At 40.2% G+C, this 26,012-nt stretch overlaps 1 protein-coding gene across 1 annotated transcript in view; it reads right to left on the minus strand.

The window, feature by feature from the left end:
- Positions 1-1,305: 1,305 nt before the first annotated feature.
- Positions 1,306-26,012, minus strand: part of LOC120778944 (homeobox protein araucan-like) — a 133,440-nt gene continuing 108,733 nt past the window's right edge. Inside the window, exons 4-8 of the mRNA XM_040111005.1 lie at positions 24,848-25,431; positions 9,940-10,532; positions 9,835-9,843; positions 2,047-2,062; positions 1,306-1,968 (exon numbers count right to left, since the gene is read on the minus strand). Of these exons, the coding sequence (XP_039966939.1) occupies positions 9,964-10,532; positions 24,848-25,431 (1,153 nt within the window). The 3' untranslated portion in view covers positions 1,306-1,968; positions 2,047-2,062; positions 9,835-9,843; positions 9,940-9,963. The remainder of the gene's footprint in view (positions 1,969-2,046; positions 2,063-9,834; positions 9,844-9,939; positions 10,533-24,847; positions 25,432-26,012) is intronic.

Genomic DNA, 26,012 nt, shown 5'->3' on the forward strand with positions numbered 1-26,012 from the left:
AATTATGCAAAAAGTTGTTACTCGATGGAAAACCGTACTAAAGACATAATTAAACAGAAGGGAGGTCATACGGTACAACAAACAGTTTTATAAAAGTTTTTTTCTTAAGCTGATGGCTGTGCAGGAAATAAGATGTGACCTTACTTTTTCATTTACATAGGATTTTTACTACAGTAATAAGTAATACAAACTCTAAATAGATTATTGTTCAAACAAAAAAATACTTTTATAAAAATTCTGCAGTTGAATATTTTTGTTTAAGTTTATAGCTGCACGAAATAAGCTGTGAGGCACTGTACATAATTCTTATCTCATAGTGACAATGGTATAGAATCTGTTGGGTAAAAATAACTATGTATATATGGGTATGAAAATGTCTTTTCGTATTGTCAATAGATGTCGTTGCAGTCGTATATCTCCGGTGTTACCAAACACATTGTGTCAAACCATATAGTGCTGGAAAGGTGAGATTTTAAGCAACATTTAACCAAAAAAAATTTAATTCGGGGAAGTTGAAGAAAGTTACAGCTGTTCAAAAATTAATGAAAACAATGAAAATATTCGCTATATTTTGTATAAAAAAGGGAAGAATGCGAAGCAACCAATGAAATTTGTGAAGTTTACGGAGACGATGCTGTAGCAGTTCGTGTAGCACAACAATGGTTTGCACGTTTCCGTTCTGGAAATTTCGAAATTTCGATTTACACTGATGAAATAATGTCTCTAGCGGAATGATGGCAAAAAGTGATCGACCAAAATGGTACATATTTTTTATTTATTTATTATTATGTATTAAAAAAAATAGTGGAAGTTTGATTAGAAATACGAAAAGACTTTTTCGACTACCATGTTGCAAAACAAAAAAAAAAATCTGCATTGTATGCAAGTTCGAAATGAATTCTGAAATAAGAGTTGCTCTCAAACAAAAATTGTATGCCAAATATTAATTTAGTAGTAATACAAATTATAAATTCATAATAAATGCATAAATTCCTTAGTTGCATGCATTGTTCATATGAATATACCTGAACAAGCAATATTTAGAACATTAAGTAAATAATATCATTTGCTAGTTACGTGAAAAGTCGTTTAGTACTAAAGCATTGTAGTAATGGAAATATATTAACATTTTATTAGTTTTTGTGTCTCTTAGTTGCACTAAAATCATTATTTAATTAATTTCTTATAATTTGCAAGATTTAACATCTTTCAAAGAATACTTTTGTTGCAATTTAAGCATAAACACAGTAGATAAATATATAAATATACATATATAACAAATATTACAATAAACAAGTACGCATTTACAGTCATATAAATAAGAATAAGTATGGCTTAGATATACTATATTTGTAATACTAAAAATCTAAATTTGAATTTTTACATTTTATTTTCATACATACATATTTATGTATGTATGTACATATGTCTAGTACTGCACTTTGTATGCTTAGTTGTTATTATATAATTTTAGACATAACAATATAGACTGCGCAACTTTTTATATGAAACTGCGAAGAAAGCCATATTTCATTGCAATTTCTTATTAAATATTTTGGAATTTATTGTTTATATAAATTATTTTAGAATTTAATAACCTTTGCTATATATTTTTTGTTTTATAAAAATTGAAGTATTTGGTTCATTTGCACAATTGCCCACTGTAATTTAATTATAATTTATCTATGTATATATACACACACACGCATATGCACACGAAAAGCAACATTTATTATTGCTGCAAATGCGTTGGATGTGTCTGCGAGTGATGTTGCTGCCAAATGGCGCTCTCAGCAACATGTTGCGATAGTGCCGACAGCGCCGAATGTTGCTGCAGATGTTGCGAATGTTGCTGTAGCTGTTGCTGTTGTAGTTGTGGAAAATGCGCATGCAAACTATGACTGCTGTCATTATTATTACTGCCATAGAAGAGATTCCGCGAATACTGTTGAGGATGTTGATAGAGATCTGCAAGAGAAAAACACGAGTGTGAGTGTGAGTTGCTACACTTTGAAGTTGCTGAAATTTATAACAAATATACTAAACCCATGAGCTGCAGGTCCTGTGTGTGTGCGGTGGGGAAGAGATAAAGAAATTATTTAAATGACAACATTATAAAGATATATGTAGGTACGCATACAAAAGTACTCAAGAACATTCATGCATACGAAGTGGAAAGGTTTAAAAAATTAACGAAACCATTTGAAAAAAAAAAATAAATAATTACAAAACTCAGCAATAATTTGTACGAACGCTTTAATTTGAAATGACTTTACTAATTAAAAATTTGTTGGATATAGAGGAATCTAAATGTATATGTCTGTAGGCACACACATCTAAAAGCCAACCTGTTGCCCGTAATCAATGGTTCAACGATTCAGCTGCCACACTGTCTGCATGCAACCAAACTGATAATAAAATACACACATACACAACTAAATAGCTAACTGAGATGCGGTTGATAAAATTCGAAACCAAAATGTGGAACTTAGCACATAAAAATCTCAAAAGCGGCGCAATCAAGAACAAAAATCTCTTGATTGACTGCGAGCACCTTTTTCCAGGAAAATCGTTTCCAAAAGAGTTGGAATTCGAATTATATTACTTGATTTCAATTAAAAGCAGTTAGCCGGCTTTAAAACATAGTACTCTTTATGTAGATAAATGCATATGAATGTGTGTACACAGTGGATGTAGCGCCCTTGAACCAAAATTTACGTGCATACACATCCAGTTGTAGAAGTGTGTGTTAATTTACAGCACGATTTGAATATGCCACAGCATTTACATATGCATACAGCACACATACACACACAAATATATATTTTTATTCATATATATAGACATCCTCACATATGCACTTGCACATATTATACGCTGAAGTAAAGTAAAGTGAAGTAAGGAAAAGCGTTGCGTCCAAATCCAGCAATGAAAATAAATAAATAAATGAGCGATTGAATAAATGAATGAATGAACGGCACCTGAGCGCAGTGCGCCCTGCAATCTGCGTCCAAATTGTACCTGCGGCTGTGCTTGCTGTTCTTGTATTTATTTATTTGATTTTATTTTGCTGAGCATCTGAAGTGCTGCAGCTTCAGGCATCCAAGATTTTCACTGAGATAAGAAGTTTCCGGTCAAACCTTAAATGCACTCATCTACTAAAATGCTTTTGGATATGCCTGCGGCTTTGGGGGCTCTATGGTTATGTCATATACGCTTGAAGGGAGTACAGTGACGGCTATAAATATTGGTTTAATGACATGCAATATTTGCACATTTAAGGCAGTCTTAATTAGACTTTTTCGATTCGTGTTAAAACTGATCCAAAATCTGTAAAATAAAACTTCTAAGCATTCATAACACTTTAATGAGGTGTTCACATATTCTCTGGTATTGAATTCAACTCGCTAATTTTCTTGTTGCTTTTACAAGTAAATTTTTTTTACAAGAAAGGAGCACGCAAAAATTGTGAATAAATTCCCTTACAGGGATTTGAGTTAGATCGCTCAGTTTTTATGCCAGCTATATACTATAGTAGTCTGATTTGAATAATTTCTTTTCAAATGAAAAAAAAAACTTTCCATACAAGCACTTGATTCCGGTCGTTCAGTTCGTATGGCAGCTATACATATGCCATACTGGTTTGATATCGGCGCTTCCGACAAATTAGAGGCTTCTTGATGAGAAAAGGTGTGTACAAAATATCAGGCCGATATCTCAAAAACTCATTGACAAGTTCGGGTCTTTACAGATGGACAAACAGACAGACGAACTAGCTCAATCGACTCAGCTCGTAATGCTGACCAAGGATCTCCGTCGTTTCCTTTTGGTAGTTGCAAACATCGTAGCAAACTTGATATACACTGTTCAGGGTTACAGATATCAAAACCTTTCCTTCAAATTATTTTCACCCTACGAGAAACGTTAATCTCTGGCAATAAAAACATCACTTTTATAGAAAATAAAACGAAACTGTTGGTCAAGAAAAGATTTTATCGTCCGAAATTATCGCTCCAAAGCTCGAAAGACATGGAAGCCATAGAAATTAATCTTTTTAAGTTATATTTTGTACGAACAAAGACCGACTTTATAATGCTGAATATACCGGTATAAGATACAAAAAACTTAAGCTTTAAGCTCAAAGTCTATAATCCTTAAGATTTATGACTTTCAACCCATATCAATTAGTTAAGCAAATAGATGAAGTGATATAATTACAATCAAGCCAGCGCTATTTTGAAGGCTAGATATCTGTGCCAAATGTCACACCAAAATAATCATCACTTTTTCTCATGCCGAAATATTCAGATTGTTGGAAAAGACCTTCGGTGATAATTGTTTGTCGGGAACAAGTGTTTTTGATTGATACAAATTATTCAAAAGGGTCGAGAACGCGTTAACGATGAATTACAGTCAGAGATCTTACTGGCATCGTTGGATTATCGGAAGGAATATTGAAAACCCTTCTGGAAGATCAATAGGGCCTAAGAAACCGAACTCTAGCGCCTCCTTCTCTGCTCATTTACCGGCGAAGGAGCTGTGGGTGGAAAGAAGCAGTTGGAAGAAAGGGGCAGTGAGCTTCTTTACGGAGGGGTCAGATCTTGGTGGGAAGGTTGTTGGAGGGGTTTACTGTCAGGAGCTCTCTATCAACTCCAGCTTAGAATTCCTGACCATTGCAGTGTTTTCCAAGCTGAGGTTGCAGTCATTAAGGTACCAGTAGATTTACTGCTCCCGAGTGTGGCCACCTTCAGAGAAGTGACCATCCAATCAGATAGCAGGGTGGCGATCCTAGCCTTGAATTCGTTAACAGCGCGTTCAGGGTTGGTCAAGGAGTGCCTAACTTCGTTATCAATATTATCGAGTCTCTTTGTGATAAGACTGGTATGGGTGCCATGGCACAGTGGAATCGAAGGCAATTGTAAAGTTTATGAGCCAGCAAGGAAAGGCACCTTAGAACCGCTATCAGTAGAATGGCAGCGAATCGGTGCTCCCGTATTCTCTACTAAGTGCTAGATAGCTGACATTTGCGGGAACTTGGTTTTGTTTTGGGTTCCTATTCGCGATCGCAAGAGATATAGTGATCTCTTCGCCCTCATTAATGCCAGCCTATCCTTAGTTGTGCGGATTTTAACAAGCCATTGCCTATTGACGTCCATGCTGTAAGGCTGGGAATCTTACCAGACGCCATCTGCAGAAACTGCTTCTTCCATAACGAGGTGGAAACAATTCAACACTGCCTTCTTGACTGTCCCGCTTTTGGGAGATCAAGGCTTAAACACTTGGCCCGAGCTGGCGGGAATAAACACCTGTAAATTTGTATTGGTCACTAGGTTTTTTTGCTAATTTATAAGTTTGAACGAAGGAGTTCTTCTTTCTATGGATTCATAAAAGACTACTTATAGCAATCCACGTGCGATCTCTAGATCAACCATCTAACCTAACCAAACATAAACTAGTTCTTACTCAATAGTGAAATTAACTGTCGTTGGTGCATCACTTATTCATGCCACCACTGTAAGTTATTTATAACAGTCGAAAAGTCTGGCTTGGCGAGCTGAAATAGTAACAAGCCCGCGCAGCCAAACCGGCGGCAACTCAACGGTCACTCAGTCAAGCGACTTCACATCTATCCACTTTAAAGACGCAACAACGTAAGGCCAACTTCAACTATACGGTCCTACACAAATCCAACTGTCTAACTGTCTGTCTGTATGCGAGTATGCGAGTATACGAGTGTCCGTCCGTGTAATTAATGATGACCCACTCGCATTCCTGCTGCCTTTCAATGTTCATTTGTCGCACAGTTCAATATTTGTGCGCCAACGTCTGCAACCAGTTGGACGCGCTAGTGCGCATGTGCACAAACATGTGTGCGTATGTGTGCGAGTGTGTGCTTGCTTGAGCACTTTGTGGCGCATCGTCGTGGTCCCACTCATCACATGTCTTCCTGCCATTCTTTGTTTAGTTTTGGTGTCGTAAGTGCCAATAAACACGTGATTTACTTTGACAATTCCGAAGGGTTCACTGGCAGGCAATCAGGCAATACGCCCGACCAATATACAAATACGTGCGTGTGTGTTTGCTATCGCGACGCATCGCCCATTAAAATGCTGCTCATTAATTTTAAAATTAGGCGCGTTTTCGAAATGAATGAAGGCCTCCAATTCCGAACTTCAAACGAAGAAAACAAAAAAAAAAACGGACCAACTTCTGCCTCAGTCCCTTAAAAGTCTTTCCCATGCACCAGACTTGGCATGTTTGTGGTATGACCAGTCGTTGGTTTATTTGGCTGCCTGCGCTATTGAAAAGTTCACGCTAGCATAGGGGAAGGCGGCGGACACTTTACGGCTGGTGGTGGCGGCGGTGTTGGTCCAAAACGTGTAGCGTTTGACGGGTGGCGGGTGGTTTGCCGTAAGCGCATAAATTAATTAAGTCGGTCGTTCGGTATGTGTCGACCTTTTGTCTGGTGTTGCAACACACCGAAAAGACAATAAAGAGACACCGTTGGCAACAACACACGTACAACAAAAGAAACATAACAACAAAAGCAGCGTCGAAGGCATTAAAGCCAAGCTGTGGCGGCAGCAATTGCAAAGACAAAAGGAAGTGGCATCGCCGGTATGCTGCAGCTTTTGTAGGTGTGCGCCGAACACACGTTCACATACGCGTATGTGGCAAGCAACGAGCGCTGCACTCACATGTGTGTATGTAGGCGAGTACGTGCCTTTGTCAAACTTAACCGAAAAGTAAGGAGTTTGTGAGTTCGGTGATAAATTCAAAAATTACCGCTGCCACTTTTGTGCCGCATTGCAAGCAGCGCCGTTCCGTGCATGCCACATGTACACATGCGTTGGTGGTGGCACTGCTAGTGAGTCATTTGCATATTGTGTGCGGCCTCATTTTTGGCATCCTGATTATGAAAGATGCTGCGCCGCTGATAAATGATTGCTTTGCGCATAATAAATTTTCAAAAGCTCAGCGCCGCTGCACATAAAATATACTTACATAATTCCTATACTATATGTTTGCAGCTACAGCTTGCCTTGGATCGAGTGGATTGTCTTTGCAACCCTTCACTATCCTTGCTACTTCCGCCAGCTGTGAGGAGTTGTATGAGCGTTGGTGTTACGAATTTGGATTTCGAATTTATCTTGCTCGCATTGAAAATTTTGAAAGATGAGTTTTATTGTTAAGGTATCTCATTTTAATATTAGTTAGTTGATTGCCATAATCTTATGCAGTTATATGTTAGGCCGAAAAATTTTGGTCGAATCCACAGTTTTCTGGTAAAAATCTGAATTTTTTACTCTATCGTACCTTTTATCTGCTCTTTAACCATACTTAAAAAGAAGTACTGTCCGTTGATAGGAACGAATAGCTCGAGGAGGTAAGGTCTATCCAGTTCTAATAGCAATTATTCGGCGGCGAGGACAGATAAGGAGCTTGCATCAGCTCTATGATCGGAAAAAAGCATGCCCAACGATTGGAATTTAAGTGTGCTCTGCCTAATCCACAAGGAAGGAGACTCCACAATCTGCAACAACTACCATGGGACCAGATCTTATGTACCAGATCTTATGCCTAAACATCGTTAATGCTCCTGGAAAAGACTCGTGAAAAGAGGATCGACACACACCACCTCTTCGTCTAATTCACGGCTGCTTTTGACAGCACGTCTAAAAACTAATACGACTGTGTAAACTGACGTTGAATAATACCAAAAGCTCGGTCACGATATCGGGCGACTTCTTCAATCCACTCCTGGAGAAAATAATTCGAGCTGCAAGACTAAATAGTGAAGTGACCATCCTCTATAAGAGTGTACAGCTTCTGGCGTACGAAAATGATATTGACATCATTATGTTTTTTCCCGAATGGATAAGAAAGTGAAGCAAATGGGTCTGGCATTGAACGAGGGCAAGACGAAATATAGCCTGTCATCAAACAAATAGTCGTCGCACTCGCAACTTGACTCCCACGTCACTGTTGACAGTCATAACTTAGAGGTCGTAGATAATTTCGTCTATCTTGGAACCAGTATTAACACCAACAACAATGTTAGCCTCGAAATCCAAGACCAAACTCTACAAGGCACTCATCATTCCCGATCTGCAGAGGCATGACAACACCTGATGAGACGGCGTTACGAAGTTTCGAGAAAAAGGTTCTGTGGAAGACTTATGCTCCTTTGCGCATTGGCAACGGCAAATACCGTAGTCGATGAAACGATGAGCTGCACCAGATATATGACTACATTGACATCATTCAGCGAATAAAGAAACAGCGGCTACGCTGGCAAAGTCATGTCGATTGGAAAGACCAGGTAAAGATGGACCTGACTGCAGTTGAAATCTCTAATCCGCGGTAGCTACGGCCAAATTGACCGAATTTACGAAAGATCCCACGTTGGACAGAAATTTGAGTAGAATGAGAATGTTATCGCCGCGGAGACCTATGTACTTTTCAGACCTCTAGAAGGCGTATTTTTCACACGGATTAAAGGATTTGGCACCTTGCTGCGCCAAGTGTAAAAAGCTCGTGAGAGCTGAAGTCGAGAATTAAATCGCCATTTTTCCAAAGATAAAGTATTAACTAGTACACCAAAGGTCAGTTAAAAGTTTTAAAATGTTGCATCCCTAAATAAATGTACTATACTAGCCTTAGCTCAACTAAATCTACTCGAAATTGTATCACTTCTTGAACCAAACTCCCATATAAACGAGCATATTTGTTCGTTTTTCTCAGCGCAGACAGTAAATCTATAATCGCTATAAATTCAAAGCGTGTGCATAATTCAGTTTACTCTCGCTCCCGGCCTGCTTTGCCAGCCAATGTGGTTAACTACTTAAGCAGGCATTAAAATTGCGTGAGCCGCAACGAATTAACCCCTCGCTGTGCGCCACAGCAAGCCATCTTCCAAATAAAACTAGCTGGCACTTTGCTGCAAGCTTTGCTTTTCTTGACTGGTGGTGCGAAATCGCAGTATGGACTGAGGTAAAGAAGGAAGGAAGGAAGTGCCTGGCCTGCGAGTAGATTAGTTGCCACACGCCACACAAAGGCTAAGAGATACATATCCAACGGCACCCTCATCTACGATCTACGCACATATAAATAACTGGCCGGATAAGTACGACGCAACGGCTGAGCTAAGTGCTACACTGGGGAATACTGCAACATTTTTGCTGTGGCGATGTGGACGCTTGGTTTATGCCGAGGTTTTGACAGACGCTCGTAGCGCCAATGATGCTACTTCGACTGTCGGCGTTCAGTTAAGCTTAATGGATTCTGATTGAGATTTAATTATTTCATTTAATTTTCTAGATGACTTCACTCGTGGGTGTTGCTGCGAAGTGAGTAAGACTGCAGCGGATAAGGGTGGGGGTTGGTCAGACATTAAGGGGTTAACAGTGTTAAAAAGCGGCTGTTAAATAATTGACTGACTGACTGACACTCCGACTGAAGTTTGGCTGAGCGATTGAGTGATGATTCTGGCGATTGAGCCACCAACCCCTAAGTGCGCATCCATCCACTCTTCTAGAACATTGTCAGCAGCGGGCGTTTTCAGCTGGCTCTGCTGCCTCTTCGCAATTAATGAAGCGACTAATTTCTCTGGCAATTATCTGCGGCGAATCAGTTTAATTGATTTTGCGCACAAACTAATTGCCTGATGGCTTAGAAGGGTTAAGCAAATGGGTGAATAGCACCAAAACAAAAAAATCAAAATCAAAAATTACTTGCAGGCCATTAAGTTTGTATAATTTAAACACTTTACGACTACAATGCAAAGCTACAGCTACAAAAAATATTAACTATTTTCAAATGCGTGCGACTCACCTTTAACTCCTGTTGAGAGCGTGGTAAGCATGTGTGAATTAATCGAAAACAAAGCAATTTTAATATTTCAAATGTAAATCTACAAAAGTATGCTACCGAATTTACCTATCCCCCACACTCGGCGCACAATCACGCACAATTCTGACCCTTACAGTAGAGGCCGTCAGCAGTGCGGAGCTCCTCACTTCTTGCCGCATTGTAGGCGATCATGTCCCGGCTGACCGTATGCATAACGCCGCCGTGATTAAAAGCGCCAGCAAATGTGTGCAATTGGTTTGGCGGCGTTTGCGGTGGCGTCACTGCAGTCGATTGTCCGCCGTACCGCTGTGGTCCGTTGGAGAGGGTTGGTCCGGGTGAAGTGGGTTGCATGGAAATCGTTGCGACTACGGCGGTTTTTGCTCCTGCAGACGCATAGGGTGAAGGCATATAGTTGGGGGTCCAATCGCGTTGCATGGCATTCATGTTGCTAAATGTGCTGAGCTGTAGCGGGGAAGTCTCGTCGGCAGCCGTGTTCGCCAAGCTCCATATGCGTGGTCTACTATGTGGGTTGTAGAGCAGCTCTTGCTTGGCATAACTGTAACTGTTCGTGATGTATGCGTCGGGATTTTCATAAGACTGATAGTTAACTGTTGACGTTGGTTGCACTTCAATTGCTGGCGGTGTGGAGGCTCTATTTAATTGCACTAAATCTAAAGCTTCTGAAATGCAAATTGAGATGAGTTGTGTTAAAATATATTATATGAGAAGTATGTAACGACTTTGGAAGAGCTCTTAATGAAGATTATTCTAAAGCCTGTTTCATCTTCTTAATAACTGATGTGATAAACGATAGTAAAGAGTTATGCTATTGATACTTCTAAGAAACTTTCTATAACAGAAAATTTGATAGACTAGGCATGTGATCGCTTGCATAGAAGGGTAGAAGCGGTGCCGCAAGTTTTGTCACTGATGAATCAAAACTAAAGGGAAGATGATGGATTGCAGAGCTACGATAGAGTACAATATTATCCTAATTTGCCAGATTGACAACGAATCAGTACTCCGCTGTCCACTTCACGCTAAGGTTGGATCTATGGATCTCATCTCCCGTGAATTTTGAAAGCGCTGTTCACTAACTAAAAGTTCGGCGGCTGCGACATTGTTTTGGTTCAAAGTGGAACGCTGGATGTCCTTTGAACTACCTTCCCTTGGCAAGGTCCATCTCATCGCCATCGTCGGGATTCTATCCAATAAACTCATATGATGCCGGAGATTACATATCATGCCCGATTCAAATAGACAAAGCTTTATGTAGGAAGTCGAAGTAGAACAATCTATACACTTTCTTGTCAACTGTCAATCGAGAAAAGCTTTGGTATACGCACTTTGGGCGAACCTGGCGAAGTTATTGGGATTGATATCCTAAATCAGCAAATTTGTGGTAGCCTCAAATCACTTCGTCGTTCTATTAGAGTCTAGTGATCCTTGTCTAGGAGTTGTAGGAATCACAAAGGTCCAGCAGATCCTGCGTTACTAATCAATCTAACGTAACTTAACCCGAAATCCATTTATAAGACTAAAGAAAAAGTTTTTATACGAGCAAGTTTATATCCTGATTAGGCTATACTCGTATTATGTTTACTACGAAGTTCGCAACTTCGATACATCGGAAAATGTGGATAAATGATAAATGATCAGCATGATAAGCTGAGTCGATTTAGCTGCCGCTCTTTTTGTATATACGCAAATTAGGCCCTCAGTCTCAACCGAGAATCGAAAAGGGAAGCAAGACGCATTCGCAGACAAAAAAAGAGGTCGAAATGCGTGAGTACGAAAAGCTTGACAATATGGCCGACGGGGGTAATACTCGAAAAAGATACGCCGACTAACAGAAGGTTTCAAGACCGGAGTGTTGAAATTAAGGAAGGAAGAACACTTCTCCAACCTGCTGAATGATGATAGTGAACATGACTTCTGTAGAATATTGTCGGATAAAAGCAAACCTGACGATTGGAATTAAGATGTGCTCTGTCCAAAGAGGAAGACCCCACAGCACTGTGCCAAGTACTGTGGGATAAGCCACCTCAACATCGCATATAAGGTTCCATCGAGCGTATCGTGTGAAAGATTAAGAAATTGATCGCCACACAATACCTCTTCGTCGCTTTCAAAGCTGCTTTTGACAGCACGAAAATGAGCTGCTTTTATGGTGCTATGTCTAAATTTGGTATCCACGCAAAACTAATACGGCTGTGTAAACTGACGTTGAGCTATACCAAAACCTCAGTCAGTATCAGGAAGGGTCCTCCGAGCCGTTCGACACCAAACGAGGTTTAAGACTTTTCTCACCGAGAAGCTGCTTATTTGTCGGAACTGACAATAGTCTGTGTTGAAAACGTTAACGAGATATATATACCAAATTTAACATGGAACTGCCCGCTCAAAATCAAGTTCTTGTAAGAAATATCCTGTTTTTGTGAAGGTTATATAAAAACGATAGTGCTAGAGTGATAGCTCTTGTAAGGTGGAATTAAGTCTATTTTGTCGACAGGCCTTTAGCATCTAGGTTTGCAAATCGTAGCTGACCGCTTACTGTTATGCCATCTCTCTGCCATACCATGATGATATTTCACCGCTGTTAATGATGATGATGATATAATGATAGCTGGTGATGACATTACGATGTGTTGCAGGCCGTCAACGCAAGGGTCATAGGTGTTATGCTCATTCTCATGTGGCGTGAGAGAAATGATGAATTATATTTTGGACACCCACTGTCGCGCTCTCACGCATGCATAAGCACATTGCCACATACACACACATACACTCATATGTGCACTCATTTATGTGCACTTGTGCAGCACACGTGCTTGGTGGCTGTCATATTAAAGTAATATTTATAAACGTGCAAACGTCAAAAAGGCACAATAACAGTGACAGTAAGAAAATACAATAACAACTACGTCATTGTTTATATTTATTCTCAACAACTACCACTCAAGCGAAAGTGTGCTGCAACAACCGCTTTGAGGGTGAAAGTTGAAGCACAATGTGTTGTGTGCATGTTGTTTTGTTGCCAAATACTTATATGAGTGTATATATTTAATAATATGTAGATTTGTGTATGTGACTGCGTGTGCTTTTGTTTTTGTTTACTCAAGCTCACGTGACGTTCAACGCCGCCATGCAAATATTTTTGCAATTGAGGCCTGTTGATGATGTGCCGCGGCGTTTTCGGTTACACTTTTGAAAAGTGAATGAATAGATAAATATGTTTTAAGTAAACGGATGGCGACGACGTCACATGTGATGTCTGTTTAACAACGCATAACAATCAGTCAAAGTCAGTGATAATACTTGTGTGGGAATAGGCGGAATCAGTGCATCCCTAAGTTGAAGTAATATTGTGGATGATTATGACACTTAGTTTTAATAAGCCATATTTTTCCATAATTTCATGAAGTCATTATTCCCTCTGTTATAAAATCATGAGAAATACAATCATGCAGCTGAAAGGGTACCCGAAGACCGTGGAGAGTCAATTCAGCGCCGTTCGCAGAAACTCGGACTTAGCGCATTTTACGTCGAGATCTTAAATTGAATTACGACTTATGGTAAAACTGTATCCGCTCGACCTTCTCAAGCGACATCGCTTCGCTTTATGGGCTCTTGAAAAGTTCCAAGAAGATCTGAAGCTTACTAGCCAAATTTTGTTCAGCGATGATGCCCATTTCTGGCTCAATGGGTGTGTAAATAAACAAAATTGGCGCATTTGGGACGAAGAGCAACCTGAAGAGAGTCAAGGTTTGCCATTTTATCCAGAAAAACCTACTGTTGGTTTGGTTTGTTGGCCGGTGGGAGTTCGTGATCTCAGCGACATTGGTTTCATCAAGACGGCACCACTTCCCACACATCACATCAATCAATGGATTTACTCAGAGTACAGTTCGGTGACAGATAATGTCACGTTTTGGATCGTGTGATATCACACCGTTACTCTTTCTCCTGTGAGCATATGTAAAGTCTAAAGTCTATGCGGTTAATCCTGCTTCAATTCAGGCATTGGAGAATAGGATATTCGTTTGCTCGGAAACAAATGCTTTGGTCTCGGCTCTAAATACAAAAAGACTTCGAAGACTAATTCACGCAATTTTGCCATCATCGTTCGTTTTTTAATGTATTCGCCCTTAAACAATTATTTGGGTTTCTGCTACCTTCTTCTCTTTGCTAAAGAAACTGGAGGCATTAGGGGTCCAAAACAATGGCATTCCGAAATCATCTCTCAATTCAACTGCAGCCCTGATAGCTCTGGAACCGCCACTGCGCCTAGGGACCTCCTAGTGGCATTTCAGCAGCATCTGTTCTTCCAAAAGACGCAGATGGAGTCTTTTGTCGGCGGCTCTTAATCAATTATTGTTTCAGACTACCAGATCATTGTAGTTCTTCGAAGTGCGGTTTCTTTAAGTGAAATGTACATTCACTACAATACCAGAGATGGTCTATAAGCTATGAGCTCGCCGATTGCATTCTCGAAGGTAGTCAAGGAATACATGACCTCACTAGCAGAAGCATCAAGCTAATTCCATATTAAATATGACTAGGTGCCTGGTCACAGCGGAATCGTTGAAAATTGTAAAGTCAATGAGCTTGCAAGAAAAGGCACCCATACTCCAATTCCATCCGGATGGAAACGGGCAGGGGTTCCCCTGTCTTCACGCATTTGGACGCTGGAAATATGGGCGTTGCGCGACGTCAACCAGCGTTGGTCAGCAGTCAGCACTTATGGGGTTGAGAAAGCTTTCTAGCCCAGAGTGAAACGTATAAGATCCATTGAATTGCTAGCTCTTAGCAAGGCTCACATATCCACAATGATAGGCGTCCTAACTGGACATTCTCGCGCTGAGACTAGCGATTGTGGAGCATGGTTCTACTATAACACATATTAGGGTAAATTTTATTAATTACTTTCCATATGAATTCCAACCTGCCTGTTATAATGTGTGATCTCTAAACAACGTGTTACTCGTCATAATCATGATTTCACATTTTGCAACGTCATTTCCTCTTAGTTATTCTATTCTCATTCCATTGCGTAAAAAAATTTTTTTGAAAATTCATTATATCATACAAAACCAAATTATATGTATATTTCTTCGATATGCATACTCTCCTTTTCTTATATTCTCTGCCAAGCAACGTCAATTAAACTATTACCCATTTATGCTTCCACAATTTATAAGATTTTTAACCATTCACAATAGTCTTTTCTGACATTATGTTATCCTGGTGTCAAGTACTTGTAATCCAACACTATACAAAAGCACTTTACAACTCAGCACAACTAAAATAATGTAAAATGGGTCGCTACCCCTGTGCACAACTTTCACCTCTCACCCGGCTAATTGCTGCAGATAAGCATTCACACAAATGTAGATATTTTACGCGAGTCCATGATGTCACTTATAGTTGGCAAAAACTTTCAAAAAGTCCTTTTAAATAATTAATGTCAATTACCGGGCGGCAAGAGCGCGCAACTTGGCTCATCAGCAGCAACAGGAGGGAAATAATAGACTTGGAGCGGTGGAAATGGAAAAGCCCCAATGGAAAAAGGTGGATGCAATATGTGTGCCGTTAGTTGAAGGATTTTCCAAAGTGGCAACTTGACAAAATTAAAGCTGATAAAATTTTGAGAAAAAGACTCGTTTGTATATATGCATGTATACTTGTATAGTTTGTGCACAGAAAGTGAAGAGACAATGCCTGTCATAAATATTTTATAACATCAATTACAAAGCACTTAACTTGCATGAATTTAATACTCGAAAAGAAGTGAGACATTTGCGGCGCTTTGATTACTTTTCAGCTCTGCTCGCTGCGCGGCGCAAACATTCATCATACGCCATCGCGTACCCCAGCAACGCGCAAGCGGGACTGCCAATCATTTATCTTGTATCGTATACGTTCTCCAATATGCCGAGATTTATGTATGTGCATAGGTGGATGTGTGTCTTATTGAAATAAGTTTGGGAATTTTTTGTTTGACTTTCCATTATTTTGTGTTGGCGGCTACGACCGCCAGCTACCAAATTCAGCTACTAAGTAATCGCCAAAAAAGTGTGTGTGTTTGAAGGCCAGGAAGCGCAGACAAGTGTCAGCTGGATAAATATCCATCAACACGATAATTTCAACACCCCCAACCCCACGACCAACACCAGTAACTGAAACAAAGTCTCTGCCATGCCCGTCGATACTCTGTCCCCACCCTTACTCCGGGATGTTTATCCTGTGAAAAAATATAAAGAACGCTATTTTTGGCTAACTAAAGTCAAATATTGTGAGGGAGTCTTTTGCCTCGTCGATATATGCGACATCGATAGACTATGATTTACTTCTGTACAGATAGTAGTTGGCGATGTGGCTGAAGGTCAGTGGCAGCAGTTTACCGAAAAATAAAAGCACAAAAATTAAATAATACAAGCAGAATGCGTACATCCTATATGTCTGCGGCAGCTGCGACCTTCTTGCAGTTGTTGTTGTTTTTGTGATTTTAATTTTTGTTAAAGTTTTTTTTATTTATATAAATACTTGTTGTTAGATTCACCAAGAGTTAGTGTGTAGTAGTTGAAAACAGTATACCTGCTGTTCGTTTATACTAGCAGCTCTGGAAAGAAAATGTTGTAATCGATAAATATTTGGTCGTCCTGAATAAATTGTTGGGAGTTACAGATCTATTGACAGTTCAGAAAAAAAAAACAAACATCATTCTACGAAAGCGGCCTTACATTTTCTATAAATAATTATCTCTCTTGTAGTGAATTGCACCCTCTAATTTTTTTGTTGTTTCTACTTATCTATCATTAGAGAGATGTCTAAAACTAACATGTAGAAAAAAGGTGAATCAATGAATGATAATATTTGCAACCAAAAATAGAAGCACATAATTGACTGAGCCAAAAGTCATAAAAAAGTATATAAATAGTTACTTCCTAGCAACGAACGACCATACTCGCTGGGTGATATCAAATTTTCGAATCTATTTCTGACGTTAAAACTTCTTTCTATAAAATCAATTAGCCAGCTACAAACTTTGTTTATATCTACTGCTTTTTTATATCATCTGCTCCGAGCTATTCATTTAAAATGAGCATAAATGCAGCGAATATGGTATTAAATCCGCCTCAGATTCATCTACAGATTCTCCTTGTTTGGCTAACACGTCTGGGTTTTCGTAGCCGAAAATGTGCCTGCGGCTGGGAACCTAAATAATTAAGAATTGGAGTTGGCCTGTTGGAGGGCTTAAAGTTTTTCTGTAGTAGCGAACTATCACAGGTCTTCTCTATGCCTATTACTTCCGCTTGGAAAAAACTGTCCGAGTTTGGTAACCGGATAGAGAATGAGAAATGTCAATATCATTGGAGTGTACGCCCGCCCCTACTCCATAGATCATATTGGACTTGTTGATAAAGATAGAGGCTTTATCATCCTCACCTACAAATCATCTTCCCCATTCACGTCTAGAGGGTTTCGTCATCCGAATGTGGCTATTGAAATTTAACTGAGGTATTAGTAACAGAAATGTATAAAACTGAATGACAGATGAACGTAACGTCGATGTTCTAAAAATGCCTTCATAAAACTCTCTTATTATCCAATGTTAAATATACTTGTAATTAAAATATTTGTCATCTACACAGTTGAAAAAACTATTGATCAACTTTATTGATTATGTGTTTTTAAAGCGTGTTAAGTTTACTACAAAGTTGCAGCCTCGAATAGGCTGTTGGAACCAATTATTGTTTTAGAGGGAAGTATGCCTGAATAACATCTTTTCAGGTTCATGCTTCCTGTTCATTTCCGCGTATTCCAAGCGGAAGTGGCTTGCATTAAGGTAGCAGTAGTTTTACTGCTCCAGAGCGCAGACTTTTTCAGAGTGTTGATCATTCAAGCCGAAAGTAAGGCGGCGTTAGGAGCCTGGAGCTTGATGACCGTACGCTCGTGACTAGTTTAGGAATGCTCTCACTCCTTACATCCGGTATCAAGTTACTTCATATCTACTTACGCAGCGAAATTTCAAGAAACTGGGAGATATGCGAGCTTTCTAGATATCTCTTCAATCAGAATGGGAGCAAGTAGTTAGTATCTCCACTTGCTTCTAACAGTGTCTCACGCCAGCTTGGCAAGCGCTGGTAAGGTACTAGCTACTGTGCCACCGAGAGGTTCTTTTGGGTCAGAACATATCGTAAGAGGTTTGGCGAGCTTAATGCCCTGAGCAAAGTTTCTTTTCGTTATTCCTTCAGCTTGCAGCGACTAGTGTAGGATGCGCATGAAATTGTCCCTGGGGCGCTTGATTACATATTTAAATCTGCTGAGGTTGTAACTTATTATTCGTTCCTTGAGATAATTGGTGCATGGTTCTATGATTCCTTGACCAATTCCCTCCGACGTTTTCCAGCCGTCGGTGTACCACTTGACTATCCCTAATCAATAGTTTGGTGAGGTTTACCTTCTTGGTAATGCTGTCCTTTGAGAGAAGGCCACTACTATTCTTTCATCCTAAGGAATGAGATTAACTTACCGCTGCCACTCCATTCTGCTGTCATTTGCAGTAGTGTCTGTTTGGCTACATGACCGATTACTAGGTGAAGTGGTGTGAACTCAAGCATAACTTCAAGTGCTGCCGTCGGACAGGTGCGCAGATGCATGCAAGTCGTTACATCTTCGATAGTTGGAGCCCTACCGAAGTCTGCGAAGCTTTTCAGGAACAAGCCACTGTCTTACGTGACTCATATCAACATTTTCTTCTCGAATGTCCCCTCTTTGCAAGATTTAGATTATTACATCAGATCTCACACATTTAGACGCTCAGAAGAAATAGGGAAAATGGAAATCAAGTACTTAAGCATATTTTTGATCACTTTGTGGGGACTTAGTGTTAAATGTTTTCATAAAGGAATGTACTTAGCAATCTAAGCGTCATAGCCCATGTTACTGTTACTCCTGATGATAAATTAGTTCCTGCTCAGCCATTTAATCTAATCTTATTCTCAATCTCTCTTTTTTTCAGACTAGCCTTATTTATTAGTAAATTTTAACAAAAATTAAAGTGAAAACTTTGTGGAACAAAAGCAAAAATAAATAAATAGAAATATTCATAACAGTTATGTTACGCTTTATTCACCTACAGCCAAGCACGTGTTGCTTTAAGTCTCAAATATGTTCCCTGCGGGATTTACTAAGGCGACGAAACGGACGCTTTCATCCTTTGGGGCATATCTGGCCAACAACAAAAGAGATCTGCTTAAACGCAGCCACGAATTTCCGTTTTAAAGTGGAGAAGTGAAAGCGTTACAACAATGCTATACTCTACATATACCGTTATGTAATATAAGCAGTTAATTCGCAGAATGTCAGCGACCTCATCATCGAAATGTGAACTTCAAATTCATTTCAGAGGCGTTAAGTGAATGCGAAATTGAGTGACTCAAACACTGGCTGACAGACTTACCAACAGACTGACGGACTAACTGACTGAGTGACTACTAAGTGTGTTGCGAGTCAATTATTGCCAATGCTATTTGTGTTGTTGTCAAAGATGAACTGCGTATATACCCACACCCACATAAAGTAGTACATATTGGAGACCGGAAAAGGGCGCATTAGATTTATGCCGGCCGACGTGAGCTGCATACGATTAAAAACACAATAAGGTGGCGTGTGTTTGTTCCACACTGGGCTTGCATAAGAAATAGCCGAGCAGACGACAATAAGCCGAGCGGTCGCTAACATAGTCAGAGAAGCAAGCATACAAAGAAACCATGGGGAATACCGATGGATATTTGGTCGGTTAACCAAAAAACGTAGCCGCCAGACACGCGCCGCATAAAAGCCAAAGCCGCAACTACCGTTAATGTATATACATATACATCATGCATTCGCAACACCCTCATTTCTAACAACTTCACTCGCGACTCGCAACACAGAAGGGTTGCTGTTAGTGCAACAGCCAGTCAGTGGCAATAAAGAAAGAGGAAACAACAGCGAAAGTGCTTGGAAGCTGCGACGGCCGCACTTGTGTCGCATTGTGGCAGCACTGCGTTCATTTCATATGCGGCAGCCAGCAACACACAGAGTTATTATCAGTATTGCTGTTTTTGTGCACGCGTCCTTGCCAGCTTTCAATAATGCGAATGCGTGTGCAAATTTTTGATAGCCCAGTAGGAAAAACGGAGTTTACTTTTTTGGATATTAAGTTTTTGCTATTTTCTCAATGGAGCAAAAATTGGTTAAATGCAGTGGGAATTTTCGTACGGTAGGAATGTCATGTTATGTTGCGCATGCAGGCGGTTATAGGTAAAGTACGGCGCATCTTACAAAGTGATTGGAGTATGAGACGTCGTGCTGTTCGCATATATCGTGGCTGGTGCCACTAATGAAGACAGCGATTACGCTCTCGGGTCTTCGAAAACTCCTCTCGATGCAACGTTGTATGATGCTTGCATGCTTTCATGTCCGCCTGTATGCCGCACTGTTTCGACAGATGCTACACAAGTTTTTTTAGGTGCTTTCCCTCTTGACCTGATTGTAATACAGCGTGCTGTTGCATTCAGGTTAAGAAGAAGCTTTCGGTGGAGTGTTTGGATTTTCGATGGCGATTTTGTCTGAGTCTGGGATTTTTGCTTGGGCCTGTGAATGCATTATTCCATTAGAGGCGCCTAAATGATGGGTCGGGGTGTTTTTGGGGATCCCGAGTCTAGGACTGGGTGCATGCGGAATTCCTGATATACTAGGACATGAGAAATTTGGCTGGTATGCGGATAAACTGGACTGATGGACACTGAGATGTTAGCGTTGTGATCCTCACTAGTCGGAATGCCGAACTGTTAGGGTCGTATACGCGTGAGTTGTTTAAGCGTCGAAAGCATTTAATTCGGAATCCTTGGCCACCAGTCCAGAACTGTATGGAGGCTTAACTGGTAGTGGTTTTGGCTACGAAGTCTGACCGGAGACTTAATTCTGGTACCGCGGACTGCGGTGAGTATCGTGGTGGTTGGAGTTTATACCAATAGACGGGTAGAACTGACATTTTTTCCGTTTGTTGTAGAGTTGCACAGCAATCGGGTTCCGGACCCAAAGTACGTCAGAAGTTTTAGATTCGCCTCGAACCGTACTAAGATGCTTAGTGTGTCTATTCTACACTACCAATTGGTACTGAAAACGCCTGACATATTCAGGGCGTTGATCAACGTATTGATTTGAGCCGTTGTGCATTTGACCACCATGAGGTAAGGCTGTCGTCAGCAGGTGCCTACGTAAAATACACCGGATGTTTGCTATAATATGCTACTCAAAGAAAAAAATATACTTATTTAAGTAAATTAAAATATTAAGAGGAAAAGCTTTCTTTTCTCGAGCCTCCATTTTGAAAAATTTTTACCAAATCCTTTTACAACACTAGCTTTACTTGCATCAAGAAATCTTATAATTTTTAGATTGAAAAATTTGAAACTCGGTGAAAACATTAGCTTATCAGTTTAAGGTTTCACGCGCAGGTGTCAAAGAAAGGGTAAGGGTCTGAAGTGTAGTATCTTATCTCATATAAGTAGAAAGTGAGGTTGTGTGCAAACGATTTCTATAAGAAAGTATCGTTTAAACCTTTTTAAGAGTTAATTTTTGCCTTGTTGTTGTAAGAGCCAATAAAGAAACTAAGTATAGGTTCTTCAATTTGGTTCAAAACATAAACTTTCGAATACATAATTCACACAAAACTTTCCTAATGGGTATGTATGACACATTTTCTTGGCTACAAGTGGTTTGAGTTGAGCGGCTGTGGCGCATAAAATTCACACTAACGTAATAAAGAGCTCAACGACACTTAAATTGAATGCCACACGACTCGCCAGCCGCCCCAACCAACACCACACCTATCATCTCTACTACTTGATGACGGTCGGTTTGGTGTGAATAAGGTAATGATTTTCTCAGCTTCAGCCCTTTGTTTTCATTTCAGTACTTCCAACCTGCATTGCGCCCACATCGCCTTTACTTGCCACACGGCACGAAGGTTGTGGAGTTACTACCGTTCCTCACTGCTCTCCTCGATCCACCAATTTTTGAGTATTTATGCTTTTATTATATGTATTTGTTATTGTAGTAGAGCTTTGTTTTTGTTTTGTTTGCGCGGTCGTAAATGAAATTAACCCTCAAACAAAAAGGCGACATCATCGTGGGTATGTATTTATGCATGGGTGAGTGTGTGAAATAAAATCAGGTTGAGAATTTAATTTGGCGCAAAATGATACACCAAAACATCCCGAAAAATATGAGGGTGGTTTTCTGACTCTAAATGAAAGCAAATTGGAGTGATGACTGACAAGTGGCGTTATTGTTGTTGTAGATGCACAAACACACTCTCATATATATAAGCGTAGCTTCAAAGCACGTTTGTCGAGCATTGAAGTGTGCCGGAGTGGCGTGAAGTGGTGTGGAGTGGATGACACAAGTTGACATTGAGAGGCACTTCGGTAATGGCCTCAACGTCATAAATGGACATATTTTCAAATTTGCACTTATTTTTTGACTTTCTTCCCTTATTATTCTTGTTTTTGTAAATGTTGATGGATGTTTTGGCATTGAAAAGGGCACAAAGTGCTTATATTGGATACATAAAATTTACGCGCACGCATTGATTATTACGAACCACCTTTACTTTAGGTGAATTTCATGGGAGATTTAGGAAAAGTTTTCATTTTATGATTTTTTGCGCGACAACTGACCTACAATATTTTTAGCAATTTACTTGCTTTTTATTGTGTGTGTGTTGAAACATACCATATATTTTTGCGATTTTGATTTCAATTGTAGTAAAATCGTTGGTTTAATAGTCGACCTAGCAACGCTCAGGGCAAAACAAATCCTTGAGATGCTTGTCATTTGAACAATTCGTGTTCATCTTGGGAACCTTCAACGATAAACAAGAAATTTATATCCTACAAAGTATTACCAATGAAAATAATTTTCTTTTCGGGACGGTTCATGCTCAACCAAACCACATTTTTTACTCTTGCAACATATTGTATAATTGTTTTGCTCAACAACGGTTGTAAATCTAACCTGAAACTATAGATATATAAATATTTCGGTGGCTATCTGTCTGTCCTTCCGTCCATCCGTCCGTACAAGCTGCAACTGACAAGCCTTATCTTATCCGTTTTACTTCTGTTTTTGTTATTTTTTTTTGTTTTGAGAAATTAAAATTCAAACATAAATGATTAATTTCGGTTTACATTCTCATTCTAATTTCAGCTCAATGTGTTCGCTGTGGAAGTACAGGAAAGCCTACTAAGTGGGGGCCTCTATAATAAAGACTTTCTGATGTTTTGAGTTTCTGTAGTGCGGAGATCTAACAAATTCATCGCCACTTCTGGTTGCTTATATTTTTTAGAAAGGAGTATATGACTTTCGGTTTAAAAAAAAGACCACACCACAGAAGGGGATCTGTCGTCCGAGACTTTTGTATCCTTTTGATTGACGGTGTTTTTTACGTGGCGGGTCCCAAACGCAGCGCAGCGCACAACGAGGAGAGAGGTGGGATGATTGCCTTCTAACTTTAGCTCGCCTTAAAACGGATGCTTTTTGACTAACCAAGGGATACTAATAAGGACTAAGATTAGAAGTTGTGAGCTGCTCGAGTGGCACTCAGAGAACTTTCCTCACTTGTATAAATAGTAAAAATGATCAGGGTGACGAGCCGCTTTGCTCATATTAGTCTGTCTATCCGTCTGTCCGTCCGTGTGTCCATCTGTATATATCGCTCAGCTTTTGAGATATCAATGTGGAATTTTTCACACGGCCTTTTCTCATCAAGGAGCTGCTCATTTGTCGAAACTGCCGATATCGAACAACCATAGCACTTAGCTTCAATGCAAACTGACCTTTCAAGCTAAGTCCTCATTCGAAAAACTGTTTTCACAAGTTTGGTGCATAAAATTATTGTCTAAGAAACCGCTACATTCTTCGAACAAATAGATCAGATTCGGGCAATACAGTCTATAGCTGCCATACAACTGACCGATAAAAATAAACTTCTGGTATAAAAAGCTTTTCATTTGTTGAGATATTCTCGCGAAATATGGCATGGATTACTACCCAGGTCAACGCTATAATTCTCGAAATTTTTTCTCGATCGGATTACTGATCGATCAAAATCAAGTCCTTGTAAGGAAATTTTTTTTATTTGATAATGTAGCTTCGAAACTCGAAATATGAGCTACGTTTTTTGTTTTTGTTATAAACATAGTTGATAAAAGAAATGTAGCTGTGAAGGGAAATATAGTAACCATGCACTCAAAGTTAACGCCGTTGCTTGTTTTAATAATTTCGCCAAATTTAAGACAATTTTGGAACACCCTCTACACTTTCTTATCTTTTATAATAATTTTGTATACGCTTGTTAAGGCATTTTATATAATCACTCCTCATAAATAACGAAGAATTTTTAATTTCAAGTAAACGCTAGAGATTAACAACAAGTGAATTTCGAACGCGGCCGTAAGATGTGTAACAATGGTTTGTGGCGCCTCGCATACAAAGCGCACAATCCCCAAACCAGAAATCACTTAGTTGCTGGCAGTTAGCAGCCGCCGAAATAACTGCAAAAACAACAATGAAAAAATCAGTAGTCACAACCACGGCGCAGAAGCAGCAATTGCAGCGAACGAGGCTTCGTACAAGACAATAGAGTCGCCAATAAAGCAAGCAACAGAACAATTGCGCCATTGAATTGCATTTGTGATGAACAAGTGAAGTATTTAAGAGCACAAAAACCACACACACAGCACGCGCGTATTCGTATGCACAAGAGACGCGCTCGTGCAGGCATTCAATTATGCCACCCACACGCCAGTGCCAGTCAAACAATGCTGATGCGCCGCGGCAGCGCACAGGACCTTGCCCAAACCAAAGTGGCTCTGTAATGTACCTTTGCAGCGCAATCATGTGGTATATCTTGCAGACGGCTTGACTGGAGGGAGCTTACCTTTTGCAGGTTGTATTGCACCGACGGCGCCCACACTCGTGCTGCCGATGTGGGAATGTTGGTTGCTTGCCGCCGACGCCGTCGACGTCGCAGCCGCAATTGTTGCACCCACGCCACTCACGCCAACATCCACGGCACCTGCTGCCGTCGTCGTTGCTGTATTTGCCGCAACTGTTGTGTTGTTGCCAATTGTAACGTTTATGCCGCCGCCAGGGTACTCCATGCCGAGCGGCCGCCTGCGCTCCGCACAACCAACACCACCAACACCAACACTATTCATGCTCATCTCCTCACTGTGGCGTGGTTTCTCATCGTCCGAGGCCAACGCATCCTCATCTTCGTCTTCGGTGCGATTCTTTGGCTCCCAGGTCATTTTGTTGTCCTTTTTGAGGCGTCGGCGCGCATTCGCAAACCACGTGGACACCTGTGTCAATGTCATTTTGGTGATAATGGCCAACATGATCTTCTCGCCTTTGGTCGGATATGGATTCTTCTTGTGCTCACTGAGCCAGGCCTTCAGCGTGGCTGTGGATTCACGCGTGGCATTCTTACGCCGCGACGCTAAATCATAACTGGCGCCATAACTGCAACGAAACGAAATAAAATACCATATAAATAAGAAACATAAATAGTGTAAAGGCGAAGGTGAAGGGGAATGAGAAATGTTGAGAAAATTAAATACTTTGACTTGTTTATTGGTTCAAGAGTGCCACCCAAGCTACCAATAAAATTTGTGTAGTTTACGGAGATGATGCTGTATCAGTTCGTGTAGTACAACGAACGCGGTTCGCTCGCTTCCATTCTAGAAATTTCGAGGTGAAAGATGCACCTCGCTCTGGTAGACCTATCATTGAAAAAGTCGATGAAATTATGCAAAAGATTGACCAGTACCGTCACATAAGCAGTAGTGACAGCGCTAAGGAACTTAACATTCATCATCGAACAGTGAGAACCATTTAAAATAAGCTGGCTACAAAAAGAAACTCGATGTTTGGGTACCACATGAATTGTCTATGAAAAATTGTATTGACCGAATTTACGTCTTCGATTCTTTGCTGAACAGAAATGAAATCGAACCATTTCTGAAGCGAATGGTAACAGGAGACGAGAAGTGGATCAAATACGACAATGGTGTGCCAAAAATATCATGGTCCAAGCGTGGTGA

The sequence above is a fragment of the Bactrocera tryoni genome, chromosome 5 (genome assembly GCF_016617805.1).
Source record: "Bactrocera tryoni isolate S06 chromosome 5, CSIRO_BtryS06_freeze2, whole genome shotgun sequence".
Taxonomy (NCBI): domain Eukaryota; kingdom Metazoa; phylum Arthropoda; class Insecta; order Diptera; family Tephritidae; genus Bactrocera; species Bactrocera tryoni.